The 17,757-nt window shown below is 44.1% G+C and overlaps 1 protein-coding gene across 9 annotated transcripts in view; it reads right to left on the bottom strand.

The window, feature by feature from the left end:
• The window catches only part of LOC144772708 (uncharacterized), a 1,708,106-nt gene that overhangs the window by 1,544,770 nt on the left and 145,579 nt on the right, over positions 1-17,757 (bottom strand). For 6 of the 9 annotated variants that reach the window (XM_078657206.1, XM_078657207.1, XM_078657205.1 and 3 more), the window contains exon 3: positions 9,609-9,657. In XM_078657206.1, coding sequence (XP_078513332.1) covers positions 9,609-9,657 — 49 coding nt within the window. Of the gene's footprint in view, positions 1-9,608; positions 9,658-15,846; positions 15,869-17,757 lie in introns of all 9 variants that reach the window. The other 3 variants (XM_078657210.1, XM_078657211.1, XM_078657213.1) reach the window with 1 other exon arrangement.

Below are 17,757 nucleotides of genomic sequence, written 5' to 3'. Positions count from 1 at the left end.
ACACTACATTTAAACTCATTCATTCACCCAGGCACTACACTTGTACGTATCCATTCACCCAGGCACTGCACTTACGCTCATCCAATGATCCAGGCACTGCACTTGCACTTAAGCAATCATCTAGGCACTGCAATTGCACTCATACAATCACTCATGCAGTACCCATGCACTCATCCAGTCACCTAGGCACTACTCTTGACTCATTGAATCAACCAGTCACCACAAATGCACTCATTCAATGACGCCTGCACTACCTATCTACTCATCGAACCACCCAGGCACTACACATGCACTGATCCAATCAACCTGGTACTACACATGCACTCATTCAATTACCCAGGCACTTAACATGCAGTTATCCAGCCACTCATTCAATCATTTAATCATGCATTCACCACTTATGCATTATTCAATAACCAATGCACTACTCATGCATGCATTCAATCACCATATACATGCTCGTACACGAATTCGTTCAGCTTATATTTTTTCACTGAAAAATATTTTTGAGGGAAAAATATTGGCATCTGGAAGTTCAAAAATTTCAACATGCACTCAAAAGTGTGGAAAAACTATAAAGGGTCAAAAATAACAAAATATCAACAGTTATGATTCTTTTTATCATTGCTAAGGACTGTTATGGACTGCTCTCCAGCACTCAGTACAACTCCACAATCCATGAAGTATGATGCCATCTGGCAAAACTCTGGAGATAAATCTGAACATGAGATTGGACCTCTGAAGAGACTCTTTGCCCGGTGTTGGTTCGGCTGCTATTGAAGTTGTAGGTCCTTTAGCCTCACATTGCCTTCTTGCTGCTTTCAGATGATTGCCTAGGTATGTTTTTAGATGGTAAAGCATGGATTTAGTATGGCACGAATATTTTTTATGTGTACCCCTTGACAATGACTTGGATCACATATTGTGCATTGCACAATTTTGGCAACTGTTTTCGATTCTCCTGAAGGAATCCTTAAGAAATCCCAGGCAATGCTTGATTTCTTCAGGGGAAGTCCCTCATTTTGAGAGTTACCAGAATCTACCTCTTAGACTTACTGGTCCGCCTGCTGTTCCACCTGATCTACCTCTTCTGGCCAAGTTGCCATCTTTTCAAAAATATGCAAATGAATGAACTCTTCTTAAAAAAGGTTCAAGATAGATAAATGGCCATGTTTTTCTTGAAAAGTGTATCATCCAATCATATTCCTTTCTTTACCAGTGACATGATCTTCGCAATGATCAGGGTCCTCGTGAAGACTGGAAATTAAGCACAATATTTTATTTGAAAATAACTACTCAAACTACTCAAACATAAGGGCTAATCGACTCATATTAAACCCCAAGGGTGCATCATACAATGTAATATGTATAAATATGTGTTATAAACTTCGTCAAAAACACACGTTCATCCCGGTTAGCGACGTCATCGTAACTTCCGGCATCACTGCGATCACGTGAAACTACAAGTAAAAGGCTTTTAAAATATGTCTAAGTAATATGTGTTCCCGAGTTTTAAAAAACATGCGCACTTCGCGACCACCAATGGCGCTGCAGTCTAAAGTGTCATTGTGTACATATAAAACACCACATTGAAGTGTTTTTTCAAAAAACATCACAAAAAATCAAATGTAAACTCTACATTACTAAATAACTAATGTCTGCTTTTAAGTAAAACCTGTCTATATATATATCTCAAACTTCCTCAAAAACATGCACCTTTTGTGAAGTCACTCTGGGTATTGTGACGTCATCATGAATTTAAAAATTGTAAAGAAAAAACTACACTTAATAATCCACTGAAAAAAATACAAGGTTATAAAAATACATTTTATAGAGCCGTTATAGATACAAAATACAATTTAAAAACCTTGAAATTCAATTATTCACACCCAAGGTTTCAAGAATGTTAAAGTTAGGCAATAGAATTTAAAAAAAGCTAAGAAATTAATTGAAAAAAACAAAGGTTACAGGGACGTTATAGTTAGGAATTTTTGTTTTTAAACTACGAAATTCACTGGAAAAACCAAAGGTTACAGGGACGTTATAGATAGGCTCAAGTTTCCCCTCATACAAAAAACAATAATTCGCACCCCCAATGCACTGCTTGTGACCTCACATATTAAATCACTCATAACAGTCAGTGACATCACTGATGACATCTCAAATGACATCACTGATAACATCATTCACAGAATCTGACACTCATTCACAACCCAATATAACCTTTCATACACCCACCCCAACTTCCACATTACGATTCTTAAAACCATTGACACACCCATACCAGTACTTACGCACCTACTCATTGATTCATAGGTCTACAGATTCATTCAGTCACCCATGCAGTCACTCATACACTCACTAATACAGGTACTGACATATCCACTCATACACCCATACAGCCACTCATACACTGTCAGTCACTCAAAGAACTTCTCAAACACCTGGTCACTCACCTATATAATCAAACACAAAGCCATTCACTCATAAATACAGATACACACACACATACCCACTCACCTACTCATACGTAATCCCTCACCTATGCAATCACTAACACAAGCATGTACTCACCCATACAGCCACTGTCACATTCACTCACCCATACAATCACTTATATATATATATATATATATATATATATACACCATTGTGTTGAGCTCTTGAGGCGGAAGCCGGGAGCGAGCTAAATTTTAAAATTACTTATTGTCACTTGATACTTGTGTTTTTAACTACTCACCCTCACTGGCAACGAGTTGTCCAAGGCAGCGGATCTAGCGCTGACGCGGCAACAAAACCCAACACTCCTTGGTGCCATCACGCCAAGCCCGGAGGCCACGCCCCTTTCTGAGGCCGCGCCCCCCGCCGACCACTACTTATAGATGCCGACTTAGGGCGCCTGGTAAAGCATTGTGTTGAGCTCTTGAGGCGGAAGCCGGGAGCGAGCTAAATTTTAAAATTACTTATTGTCACTTGATACTTGTGTTTTTAACTACTCACCCTCACTGGCAACGAGTTGTCCAAGGCAGCGGATCTAGCGCTGACGCGGCAACACTACCCAACACTCCTTGGCGCCATCACGCCAAGCCCGGAGGCCACGCCCCTTTCTGAGGCCACGCCCCCCGCCGACCACTACTTATAGACGCCGACTTAGGGCGCCTGGTAAAGCATTGTGTTGAGCACTTGAGGCGGAAGCCGGGAGCGAGCTACATTTTAAAATTACTTATCGTCACTTGATACTTGTGTTTTTAACTACTCACCCTCACTGGCAACGAGTTGTCCAAGGCAGCGGATCTAGCGCTGACGCGGCAACACAACCCAACACTCCTTGGCGCCATCACGCCAAGCCCGGAGGCCACGCCCCTTTCTGAGGCCACACCCCGCGCCGACCACTACTTATAAACGCCGACTTAGGGCGCCTGGTAAAGCATTGTGTTGAGCTCTTGAGGCGGAAGCCGGGAGCGAGCTAAATTTTAAAATTACTTATTGTCACTTGATACTTGTGTTTTTAACTACTCACCCTCACTGGCAACGAGTTGTCCAAGGCAGCGGATCTAGCGCTGACGTGGCAACACAACCCAACACTCCTTGGCGCCATCACGCCAAGCCCGGAGGCCACGCCCCCCGCCGACCACTACTTATAGACGCCGACTTAGGGCGCCTGGTAAAGCATTGTGTTGAGCTCTTGAGGCGGAAGCCGGGAGCGAGCTAAATTTTAAAATTACCTATTGTCACTTGATACTTGTGTTTTTAACTACTCACCCTCACTGGCAACGAGTTGTCCCATGCAGCGGATCTAGCGCTGACGCGGCAACACAACCCAACACTCCTTGGCGCCATCACGCCAAGCCCGGAGGCCACGCCCCTTTCTGAGGCCACGCCCCCCTGTTCGCCAACTAACGGTAGTATAAATCATGTGTATATTCCGGACGCGCAGCGGACGAGCGTAGCGGGCGCGACGTTTGCGCGCCGAAGGCGCGCCAAAGGTAAGCCCGTCTGCGCCCGTCCGCGACCGACCAAGGCCAAGAGCCATTCCCCCTGCTCAGTCATCAAGCCAAATCATCACTTACAATTCCCAATCCCTTCGTCTACTAAACCAGGCAGCTGAGCCACCCTGCCTATACGCATGGGACTCATCTATAAAACATCCTGTCTGCAACCATTGTGGCTTTCATTTTGCACTTCATCTGTCAATGAAACCCACAACATACTCTATGTTTCTGCTCAACTGCCGCTCACTCCCCAAACACTCCACAGAAATCTCCCTAATGTTAGAGGAAATAAGCCCAGACATCCTCTTCGTCACAGAGACATGGCTGCAGGAACACTCAGAACCCGATCTGGTACAAGCACTTGCGCTTGGATACCAAATACTCCGCCATGACCGCAAAAAAGGAATTGGCGGTGGCCTAGCAGTAATCTATAGAGCAGATTACGAAGTCACCAGCACCCCCGTGCATCTTCCAGACAGTGAATGTCTCCCTTTCTTTATAAAACTCAGCCCCACTCATACCTTTTCGGGTATGCTCATATACCGCCCGCCAGGGTCTCAGGGTCAATTTCTCTCTAATCTTGCCCCGATAGCTGCAAACCTTGCACTCAGCTCTGCGAACTTTACAATCCTAGGCGACCTCAACATCCATTTGGATGACACGAACGACCCCACCGCCAGAGAACTTTCCTCTAGCCTACATGCCCTTGATTTACATCAACTTGTCCCTGGGCCCACTCACCAAAAAGGCCATCTCTTAGACCCCATCTTCAGCAACTGCCCCAACCTTCACGTTAAAAACCCTTCCCCCCTTCCCTGGTCTGATCACTTTCTCATCCCATTCACCTGGACCCTTCCCTATCACCCCCCTCCTAAACCCCCGACGATTCAACAGTCACGCAACTGGCAAAAAATCCCCCTACCGGAGTGGCAGGATTCCCTACAGTGCACAAAATCCATTAACTCATCCAATCCCATCCAGGGCAACGAGAATTATAACAGATGGATTACTAGCTCCTTAGATCTAGTACTCCCACTAAAAAGTATCCATCCCAAGAGGGGCAATCCAATGGTACACGACTGATCTACGGGAGGCCAAACGTGCCTGCAAACGAATCGAGAGGAAATGGCGCCTCAACTACCTTCCAGCAGATAAAGCGAGCTATAGAGCAGCTATTAAAAAATATAAAGTAGATATCCAACTAGCGCAGGCCAAACACTACGAACAAAAGATAGATAAAGCAGCGTCTAGACCCAAGGAGATCTACCGGATAGCTAAATCCCTCCTGCAACTTCCCGAGAACCCAAAGGTGTACAACAATACCCAGACCCATTGCGAGGAAATAGCGGAGTTCTTTCACCATAAAATAGAAGTCATCAACTCCTCTTTCCCTCACTCTGCCACCCCGCCCAGAGACTCCGCCGACCTAGGCCCCACGACAGTCCCACTCAACGCTCTTAATAGCCTCCCAGCACTAGACCTAATCAACCTAGAAAAAATCATGGGACAGGTCAAATCTGGATCACCCACTGATCCAGCTCCCCCGAGGGTTCTCACCCCGATAACCAGACAGATATCACCCACCATCCAAGACCTGCTCAATTCCTCCCTCCATACTGGCATCGTCCCGCCCCTATGGAAAAGAGCTATGGTCAAAGCCTTATTAAAAAAAAAAACAGCCTTGATCAATCCAATCCTTCTAACTACCGACCTATCTCCCTCTTACCTTGGCTCAGCAAACTTCTTGAGAAGTACGTCAATTCTGTCTTGACCGACTTCCTGGAATCTAACAACATACTGGACCCCACCCAGACGGGCTTCAGGCCTCGTCATGGAACAGAGACTGCCCTGATTGCAGTGACGGAGGAGGCAAGAAGGATCTTGGACGGTGGCGGGTCTACGGCCATTGTCCTACTCGACCTGAGTGCCTCCTTCGACACTGTAAATCACAGCATCCTACTCCACCGCCTTGGTATGATAGGAGTGTCAGGAACAGCACTCACTTGGATGAGATCCTTCCTCACAGACAGATCCTTCCAAGTATTTGAGTGGGAGTTCACCTCCTCCAGTAAACCTCTTAATTGTGGAGTGCCTCAGGGCTCCTCCCTGAGTCCCACCCTTTTTAATGTTTACCTCAGTCCTCTAGCTGACGTCGTCCGCCCCTTCGGTGTGAAAATTGTCACCTATGCGGACGACACGCAGCTGGTGGTAGCGTTGGATCCCCCCCTCAACTCCCACCACAGCCTTCACAAATGCTTGGAAGCTGTCGCCGCCTGGATGTCGGGTTCCTATTTAAAACTTAACGGAGGTAATGCTCCTTGGAAATAACATCACGAAATCCATTGATCCCATCTGGCCCGTCTGTTTAGGTGACCCCCCGCAACCCAAGGAGCAAATCAAGAGTCTAGGCATCTGGCTCGACCAAACTCTCACCTTCAACCACCAAGCAACCAAGCTCGCTGCCACCTGCTTCAGGCTGATGAGACTACTTCGAAAAATTCTCCCTCTCCTCCTGCTCCACTCAAGACGGATCATGGTCCAAGGACTAATTCTTTCGCGTCTCGACTGCGGTAACGCCCTATATCTTGGCGCCCCACAGTCCACACTCACCAAACTTCAAATCATTCAAAACTGCGCGGCAAGCATCCTTTTGAACATCCCTCGTCGAACATCAGTCAAAGCCAGATTGAAAGACCTCCACTGGCTCCCTGTGAGAGCCAGAATCGAATTCAAGAGCATGTGCATTGCACATCGCTCTTACTGGGGAACAGGCCCTTCCATCAATCGCCCCTTAGTGAAAAGCCTATCTTCCCACCCGCCCCCTCAGATCCGCGACCTCCCACCTCACCTCAGTACCACGCATTAGAAGAGCCAGATGTGGAGGCCGCTCGCTTTCTTACAATCTGGCCAAGACCTGGAACTCTCTCCCCCTCCCTATCAGATCAGAATCCAATTTGCTCACCTTTCGAAAACTTCTAAAAACCTGGCTTTTTAATAGGACCTCGATCTAATTTTTTCTCTGTTCCTCAAATTCCAGCCTCTTCTGCTTAACCCACTATTTTTCTTCTACAGCGCTGGGACGCCCTTGGGTAGCCATCGCTCTATATAAATTCTCATTCCATTCCATTCCATTCCACCATTGCTTCCCTATACTGCCTTTTACATACCCGGCTACTCGCCCATATACCATAAACACATGCACTCATCTACTTTACAGCCATACACACACTCACTCACTCATACAGTCCCTCACACATGCATTCACTGACCCATACAGCCACTGACATACCCATTCACTCATTTATAGAGGCAGTTACATAGTCTCACCCACCCACACAGACACTCAGACAACTAAAGAGATACTGAGATAACCCATCACTCAACGATACATCTACCAACACCAACTGACAGGCTAATACAGACATTCCCACAACCAGTCACTAACCCATACATTCATATATATCAAGTCTAATCCCACTTCCGAGGAAACGGGTCCAACACATGCTCAGTGGAGAAAATGGATTTATTGCAAAAGGTTTCCCAGTTCAAAGTCCTGTTATTGTGGTGATTGTGGTGAAACGCGGGGCAGACGTGTTTCAGCCTTGCAGCTTTCCTCAGTACCCGCTTCACTTGGATAGTGTTCTGCCTGGGGGCTCACATTTGAAGGTAGGTAGATCTTCCCTCATTGGAGCATAATGCTCTTGGCCCCGCCTCTCTCAGAATTTGACTCCGCTACTCCTGCTATGGTCCGCCTCGTGTTTTCATGTCCCACGCTGTGATTGCAGATACAGTTATCTGCTTTTTCATACACCAAGTGGTGTCCCATTGCTGGCTGTGTGTTGCAAGCATCCTCCGGCACTCAAAGCAGGGTGCAAACATGTTATATATATATATATATATATATATATATAATATATATATATATATATATATATAACACAAACCTTTTAAAACACTCACAGTCTCTGGATGATATCAGTGATGTCATTTGAGGTCTCATCAGTGATGCCACTGACCATGTCATGAGTTATGTAATATGTGAAGTCCTAAGCACATGTTATAGTTAGTTCAGCTAACTATAACTGCTGAATTTCTCTGGTTTTGTACGAGGGAAACCTGAGCCTAATTGTAACGACCCTGTAACCTTTGTTTTTTCCAGTGAATTTCTTAGTTTAAATTTTTTTTATTTACTAACTATAAAGTCCCTGTAATGTTTTTTTTTTTCAGTTAATACATTCATTTGTCTCTTTTAACTGCCAATGCTTTAAAAACATAAATGAAGGACTCATTGCTGATGGAATAACAATCGCCAAAATGTGCTTACTCGCTTAGCATATCCACTGGAATCATATTTGCAAATGCTTGAATAAATGCAACTAAATCCATTGCCCTGGAGTGTCGTTGTGGTGGTGGTTGAAGGTAGTAAGACAATTGGCACATTGCTGCGATCGGTATACACCTGTTACAACGCATTTTTTACTCCGCACTACCATTACAACGCGACTTTTACTCCGCATACCATTACAACGCATTGCGCTGGGGGGCGCTCTAGGATAGGGAATAAGTATAATTTACTATCCAACACCTTCCCTAGGGTCCACGGGGACTGGAGTTAGAATAGTAAATTATACTTACCACTATCCAGCACCTCTAAGCGCTATGCGTTGTAACGGTATGCGGTGTAAAAGTCGCGTTGTAACGGTCTGCGGAGTAAAAGTATGCGTTGTAACGTCATACATCCCTGCGATCGTGTGAGTGCCATAATGAGCATACCCAGCGATCTGGAAGCCAGATGGCTCACCCGTCTGTTTGTGGATATATGTCTGTGTGTATATTTACATGCCTGATAAAAAAAATGTTTTTACAAACTTGACTTGTGAAGTAGGTTTTACTCCAACTGATATGCACATATGGGATATATGATTGATATTTGGCACCTAATATTTTTCATTCATTCTCAAGTCTCAACAGGTCTACTGTGATAGGAGATTGAAGCCCAGATTTAGAAAAAGGGTACATAATGCAGGACAAGAATTAAAGTGGCTGCACTGCATCAAATAGAGATTACAGAAATGTACCATATCTTCCAAGAAACTAAGCAGTCTATCTCCCTCAATGGGCAGGTGTACGTTGTGCTGCCTAGTGCCAAAGCAGATATCCTTGTGCCAGAATGTTAGTTTTGTGGCCAGGGTAGTTTTAGTGAAGGACGGAGTCCCTTCCTGCACAAAAACTACCCTTTGAGGCTTTTTCTGCAACAAAACCCATGGGTGGATGCACTGCAACAGCCAGGCGTAATCTGAGGATTACCTTCCTGTCGCAAAGTAACATAGGGCAGCATTATGCACTATGCAAACCTTTTGTAAATCTGTGCCTTAATATCATTAGGAAGTTATGCAGCAGCATGGTGGTAATGCAATTTCTCATTGAGCTGGGTCTAAAATAAAAGAAATACGACACCAAAGGAGGAGGGCGAAAGCAGACTTTATCATTTTTTATAAAGAGTATAAAGGTCTTTGACAGTCACATGCTTGCTAATATAGGCCTGATATCTCCGCTTTATCTCTATTATAAAATTATATTGAATAAGACATTTAGTTTTAAGCATAGTAATCTTACCAGTTTTTTTATTTTTTCTGCGGTAGCAGCACGTTTATTCTCCTCAACTCTGTAAAACAAAACAATGGGAACTTTTCTGTAATAAAACTGAGGTAGCTGTGGCTGCCGAATCTTACCTAAGAAGTGTTAAATTCACAAAGCCTGAGTATAACCAGTGGTTTGTTACTTTGGGTGGCAAGGTATGTTATAACTCAGGACTTGTACAAGATTACAGTAAAACATAATGGTAGTTAACCCAGGGGGGAAAACATATTTTTAAATCCTCAACAACTCTAGTAGTAGCTTGCTTTGTTTGATCTCATTTATAAACTCAGATGGGTTCTACCATTTTCCAGGGAGCACTTGAGATAGTTACCTACCTGGGTCTTCTCAGGGTTATAAAAAATACCTTGAAACACTCAGGTATCCCTTGTAATAACGGGTGTTCATGGTATGGATTAAAGATATGTACATTTATCTGGATGTAGAACATAAATTATAGATCATGTGATGAGTCTATTCACCCTGATATTAGTTTGCTAATAAGTTCTCCCTATTAGGGAGTCACTCAGTGTGAAGAAGGAGACAGTCACACAGTCATCAAGGGTGGCATGTCACCCTTCAACACCTACATTTTACCCTGATTTCTTCTTGGCTGCTGTATTCTTCTTGCCTTCTTATGTATGTTTTGGACTGAATAGGCTAGGACACTGATGAAATAAATAGTGAAGAGGATAAAGATCCTGGCATGTCAACACTAAGGGGAGGGTGTAGCGTCATTCTATCCCAATAACACCGCATGTACATATTTTTTATTCATACCATGAACACCCAATATTATAAGAGATATATAGGTGTTTCAATATATTTCCTATCTCATAGAAGACCATTCTGCTTTATAGGGACCAGTATCAGACCCGATAATAAAGCTTGCCACTACTAGAGTGGGTAAGGGTCCTAAAATAACATTTAACCGTGGTTTAGCTACAAATATTTTTTGTGTGAGGTGTCACAAGCCCATTGTCAGTATGATATAGGATACCTTGATGTGTTGAGTTTAAACCGAGAAGCAACAATTCAGGGAAATTAAGTCTGAAGAAAGTATGTACACATCATGGTGGCTTCATAAATGACAGAACCAAGGAAGAATGGTTACAGAGGGAAGAAGGGGGACAAGAAGAAGCAAATAAAAGAGGAGAATCAAACTGGAATTCAGGAAATCAATCACTGCCAAGATGTTAGAGAAATGTGTGAAGGACAGAATTGACAGTGAGAAGCTAAGAGCATGAAACCAGGCTATAAGAAAGTGATATTATTAGGTGTATTAAAACGGTATACCTGGATCAGAAATGCTTTTAAAGGACTGAACAAGAGTGAAAGAAAGGGACAGGGAAGAGTAAAGTGATAAACCAACAGACTAAATGAGGGGGAAAGATATGTGTTGGAAATAAACATTCACTTCACAAACCCAGTGAGGTTCCAAAACTGAAATGTTCATATAGTCTGGCTATCTATGTCTTGGGGATCGCTACAGCACACTAAGGCCCTGCTTTTGATCTCAGCAGAGGGGTTACTCCATCACAAGGGTAAAAGATATCTTGTCAGCCAAAATATGAATTTCAATATATTGTATCGCATTTATATTTCCATGGACAGGATATCCATCTCCATTGTGACAGAGTAACCTGTCTGCCGAGATCCAAATCAGGCCCCATTCCTAGGATTTGTCCCGCTAACACAGCTAACTCCAGTGGAAACAGCAAAGGCTTTCTTTTGGCTCATCCTGGAGCTGGCATACACAGTCAATTTTATTAAAAGACAGGAGGGTCAATTTATGCAGTCAACTTTCTTAGTGTTTACTATTACAGCTCTTAAATAGACTACAATAACCACAATCCTGCGCAACAAGGTAGGAAGTGACACAAACACAATTAATCAGTCCATCATATCAATAGAGCCAATTACAAATGATTTCTGTTCTTGCTTCTCAGAGTTAAGTTTTGCTTGTTGTCTTCACTTCTTTTAATGCTTTATAAGAAAAAGTTTGCTGGTGGTGACAGTCTGTTTGATGTTTCTGTGCTACAGCACAGCTGCTGGGCTATTCCATTGGGAGTAGAACAGGCTACTTTTGTGAGCATGTTTTCCAGTGAGTTACATTTCAGACAGGTTGGTGTTATTTGTTCTCAGCACATTCAACTGGTTACTTTGTAACCTGCAGGACGCGCTGCAGGAAAAGTCTTCCCATTTCTTATTTTGTTCTTGGTTTAAATGGCGGGCAGAATGTGCTAGGAAAGCGCTGTAGGAAACTGGATTACTAGTTGAAGGGGGGGCGGGGACCCTTCTCAAGCAGCAACCAAAATTCTTCTCAGGGTGAAGTTACAATCAAACCCTGAATTAACCTGTGCTCAACCCTTGTGTAGCATGGCATAGAGCAGTCAGGTTTAACTCAGAGGAATGTGTAAAGTATTTGTGCACCACTTCAAATAGAATAACAGTGAAAACACCACCCAAAAAGATCATACACTGGGTTAGAAAAATATGATAATGTTTCATAAACAAAACTAGACCAAAACCATAAAAGTCCAATTAGTAGAACTAGAGAGATTGAATCTGGATTTTGTAAAAGAAAATTCGCCAAAAGGAGTAAAGCGACAAATGTGGATATCTGGTTGCGCGGACCCGGACAAAGTCTTGCTGACTGCGATGAAGCCCGTTGGACCTGCTGAACAAAAGTAACTGAAATCCTGGTTTGCGGAGAATAACATGGATCTGTGTCAAAGAAACATTGCATAGCCAAAGTGATAGTCGGTACCCAGATGCAGTGAGGCTGCAGTGCAAGGCCCTGTTGAGTTACTGTTGAAAATCCGGTTGACAAGGTTTGAGGTGCGAAGTTTGCCGTCAAAGATGCATCTCAGAGTTGGGCAATGTGTCGGTTCCGAAGAGCTGTCGAGGCTCCAGTAATTGAGAGATGCGGGGTCTTTACCACAGATACAGTGCACAGCGTCTGTTCTAAAGGCAATGCGGGGTTCAATGTGTGTCTTTGCTGCTGGTCCAATGTGGCGGTAAAGTGACTGTTCTGCTCAGGGTTGGACTGCCCAGCAGAGGAGATGCACAGAGACTGGTAAGCACCTTAAGCCCACTTCAAAGGGTCGTGGACTGGGGTGGCAAAACGTGGCAGGGTAGACTAACAGATGGCAGAGTCCATATTCAAGGTTGTTAGAAGCCTGTTATGTCCTTGAGGCTTCAGATGAGGATGCCAGCCTACTAGCTCTTGGAGTGATTACGGGTTCAGGAGATGAAGCTCCGGTCCTTCTCACCCCCGTAAGAGGGCAGCATGGCAGCCAGAATAGCAGGAGTCCAGTAGAGTGTAGTCCAGCAGACAGGTAGTAGGTAAATTGGGTCGGACGGCAATGCACCTCAGCGGAGACACGCTCACAGGACGTGCCCTATATAGCTGGAGAAACCAGCTAATAAACTGGTTGTGGCCGCTTGATAAGCGGTCTGATCTGGAGTATAGTACAGAACACTAACTTGCTGACACTTACCACTCAAGGCCAGGTAATCTACCGAATATGTCCACGGACAGGTGGGAAGGACTAGTGGAGTGCGACCGATTTAAGTAGGAGACCCCGTTAACGGCTTCTGTTCTAGGAGCAAGGGACCCTGGGAATTATAGACTGGCGGGACTCGATTACCAAGTAAGTGTGGGGATATAAGGAAACAGAGTCTAAGAGGCCGGATGGGAAGATTAAAGCTGAGAATGAACCCAGCAGAAATCAATGGGGTCAGGGGTTACACATCAAAATGTGAAAATAAATGCAAAGGTGCAGTATGGTTCAACAGCCCCATCATGGTTGAGAAGTGCCAGTGATAGATGGCATAAATCGGAGCAAAGGGACCATGTCAACATGCATGGAAATCTTGGCTAAGAGTGAAAAGGAAGAAAGATGTACAGTACTCATTGAGCAAGAGTTTAGTAAGATGGAAGGAGTATGTAAGAGTGCATGGTCTCTAATGTGAGTGAAAAAAGACAGTGTCTGGGTCGTAGTATCTGCGTGGAACGCTAGATATGCAGACAGTGGTAAACGTAATGTTCTCATATCTGGGATGGGACGCAAAATGCGTCTGCGTAATCAATGGAATTAAGTCAAGGCCAGCCAAGGGATGTCATCATTTAACCCAAGGTTAGATGTGTTCAACTGAAGCACCCATCTTTGCTCAACGCGCAACAGTTGTTTTGTCAGGTTGGGTGACGTGGCTCTGAGATTGGGTTTGTCAAGTACAGTCCGAGCAATGGAATCTGCCGGATGGTGCATTTCTAGGAAGTGCTTGGTCAGCTTGATGGTTTGTTTAGCGTATCTGATCATGCTCTTAAGTTCTAGTATGCGCGCGCGTACTTTACGTGTCATCCCTGCATATATAAGCCCACAAGGACATGTAATAAGGTAGATAACCCTCTCACTGTTACAGTTTGTGTGGTGTCTTAACACCCATGGTCGCCCCATGCTGATGTCGATATTCTTGGTGGTAGTTGTTTGGGCATAGGCTGCGCAGGAACCTCAGGGGAAGTGTCCTTGTATGGGTGGGAGCTGCCATATAGTGTTACACCTCTGAGGTGGTGCTGGAGGGGGCCTGGTGTAGAATAAGCAGCCTCTTCAATTGTGCCCTCTCTTAAAGGCAAATAAGGCATTCCGTAGTGTGAGTTGGCCTTTATTAAGGATGTTCCAATCACGCATTATTGATTTTTCACTGTGCTTGAGAGGGAACTGAAGGTGTTGACACACCCCAGTCTTGTCTGTGTTTGTCTGTGAGGAAGATGATCCAACAAGGTATCCCTGTTATTTTGTAATGCCCGTTTTGCCAATTTCCTAACAAGTGCGGCTGGATAATGCCTGTTAAGGAGATTGGCGCGTAGGGTTAGCAGTGGTAAAAAGCACAGAGTCCTAAATCCAAGAAAAATGAATTTCAGCAACAATAAGAGGTAGGCAGAAAGGTTTGGGGAAAACCCCTAATTGGCTGACAGGACTAACATACGGGTAGCAGCTTCTACTGATGAAACACACATTGAGGGGTAAAAAAAGAATTAGAAATTAATTCTGTGATGCCATTAGAAGACAAAGTACATGTGATGTTACGTTTGCAATCTCTGGCATTTTGGTGAAGTAAGGAAAATGCAGTTTTAATGGGAGTTGCTACAGGCATTGATGGCAACACTTCCAAGAGCCAACAAGGAGATAAAAGTAGTGGGAAGAGGCTAGGCAATGACATAAGGCAATGTTCAATGTAAGAAGGTGTCGGTAACACGCTGAGAGAGAGTTAGGGCATGGCACCAGGGAATAAATAAATACCAATGTTTAAGCGAAGATAGTCACTTAAGGCCCAATTCATAGAACTAACTTAAGACAAAATCCTAAACTTACTACCATTTTGGTATTCACAGAAGGCACTTACTCATTTCGGAGTCCTAACTTTACTACTCCTAAACTGAGAAAAATCCTAAATTTAAGACTTTCGGTATTCACAGAAGGCATTTAGGAGTCCTAAAGTTAGGAGTCCTAACTTTACTACTCCTAAACTGAGAAAAATCCTAACTTTAAGACATTCGGTATTCACAGAAGGCATTTAGGAGTCCTAAACTTAGGTCTCCTAACTTCTGTGAATACCAAAATGAGTAAGTGCCTTCTGTGAATACCAAAATGAGTAAGTGTCTTCTGTGAATACCAAAATGGTAGTGAGTTTAGGATTTTGTCTTAAGTTAGTTCTGTGAATCGGGCCCTTAGAATAAATCAGCCATTAAAAAAAATGAACCAGCAATTATTTTCAGTTATGAATTATTCTTTAGATGAATGATGCTCTGCAGCCAGTTCTTTTTTATTTAGGATTGTGTAATTGTGACAACATTGTGAAGGGCATACAGTTGGTCAAAGTTTTCAAAAGCCAGAGCCAGTTGATGAGCCTTAGCCGGAAACCTGTTGGTTTGCACTCCCCTAAATCAGGTAGGTGAAATTCAGTTCAGCGGAGTGCTCAAATGTTGCTTTTTGGAAGTTGTCTGTATCTGGCATGTCAAATAAACCCTATCATAGTATTTAGTCATAAAATTGGCACAGCACATATTCACGACGGTAAATCAGGTGAGCAATTATGTTGTACATAGAGTTGTCTGAGAGCAATATCAATAAAACATACATGCACATAAGATATGGAGCAGTAAGATATTTCAATACAAAAACGTAAATGTGATGCTTCTGGAATACATTACCGTTTGTACAAACTTTTTTTTTCTACAGTGGGGAAAAAAAGAACATTTAATACACACAAGGGTAAGAAACATAATCAACTGTAGCTTATTTAAATTACTGTAACATACCCTTTTACGAAAATCTCTGCACATTATAACCGTAATACACACCAGTTACCAACACAAGTTAGATTAGATTGGAGTGGCTTTGATAGGCACATGCAGCAATGAAGAACAAGCTACTTACATCTGGTAATGCCCTATCTGGTAAAGACTATCTCTAGCCATAGATTCCTTATCATAGAATTATCCTCAGGTGTCAGACTGGATCCAGAGATCTTTAAGCAGTACCCTGTGCACTAGTAGGTGGCACCATTCTGTCCTGCGTTGCCTGCACCAGGCGTGACATATAGGGTACCTATATAGGAGCCACCTCGAAGCACTGACATCAGTTCATTTTGCAACTTTCCACACAAAGAGCATGGAACCACTATGAAGACAGACCATTGGTGTGAGTTTATTGGACCTTTCGTAAGGGGAAATCCTCATCCTTTAATTAGGTCTCAGAGTGGGAAGGATGGTTGGGTCGGTAAGGCATCTGAGGGTAGATAGAGTCTCTACTAGATAAGGCAATTTGGAAGGTAAGTAACTTGTTCATCCGACAGAGACTTCTAGCCACACAACCTTTCAATAAAGCCACTCATACAAGCACTCACACACTCACTCACACAACTACTTACATACCCCTTCACACATCCATGCAAGCCCTCACACATCTGCACACTCACCCATATATCCATTCACACAGAAATGTCCGCTACAATACAGCCATTCACACACCAACTCACTTAACCAAACAGACAGTCAGTCAGTCATCCACCCATACATTCAATCAGGTGGGTCATAAAGCATGACTTCTCACTCGTAAGGGTCTCAAGGTGCTGGAGTTTGGTGAGGGAGACTGCTAGTACATCTAAGGCATTGTGGTTCAGTACAAGAGACAGATATTGAGGTCCTAATTCCTGCATTGAGACAGTAACAGTGATTACCTGAAATTGAAAGGCAGGATGTTCCAGGTATTTGCTGTGAGGTAGGTGAAGGATCTTCCTCCGGCCGTGATTTTGCGGATACGACGGATGGTAGCCAGGCACATATTGGCAAAGCAGGAGGTGTAGCACGTGGAAGCAGGATGATGAGACGGTTTTGATCTGGCAGCTCATGGTGAGCAAGGAGTTAAGTATGATGCTGAGGTTCTGTGCGTGTGGGGGGGGGGGGGGTACAAGTGCTGTCAGCAACCAGGAGTTATCCCAGTCTTCTGAGTTGAGCTTGAGGCAGCTATCCTTCATCCAGGTGTCGACAGCCTTCATCTGACCATGAAATTTGTTCATGCCGAATGTGCGTTTGTTGGTGAGGGAGAGAATCCTCAGCATAGGAGACGATGTTGAGTCTGGGGTTCCTCACAATGGCTGCGAGCGGGGCCATGTAGATGTTGAAGAGATTGGGACTCAGGCAGGAGCCCTGTGGCACTCTGCAGCAGATATCTGTGGGTTCAGGGTGGAACGGTGGTAGTCTGACTCTTTGTTCGTCCGTTGAGGAAGGAGTGGATCCATTCCAGGGCTATTTTGCGGATGCCAGCATTATGAAGTCCTGTGAATAGGGTGCAGTAAGATACGGTATCGAAGGTGTGGCCGAGAGGTACAGGAGGATGAGGGTTGCCATTTTGCAGTCATCGGGTGTGGCAGTGAGGAAGCAGAATCGTGCTGTGGTTACTTCTGAAGCCCGATTGAGAGAGGTCCAGGATGTGGTTTGCTTCGATGAACTTGGAAAGTTGAGCAGTGATGGACTTCTCAATGACCTTGGCTGGGAAGGGTGGAAGAGAGATGGGTCTGAAGTTCTTGAGGTCCATTGGGTTTGCCACTTACATACCCAGTC

This window comes from Lissotriton helveticus, chromosome 8, assembly GCF_964261635.1.
Source record: "Lissotriton helveticus chromosome 8, aLisHel1.1, whole genome shotgun sequence".
Classification (NCBI taxonomy): domain Eukaryota; kingdom Metazoa; phylum Chordata; class Amphibia; order Caudata; family Salamandridae; genus Lissotriton; species Lissotriton helveticus.
This window is presented reverse-complemented; position numbering and strand designations above follow the sequence as displayed.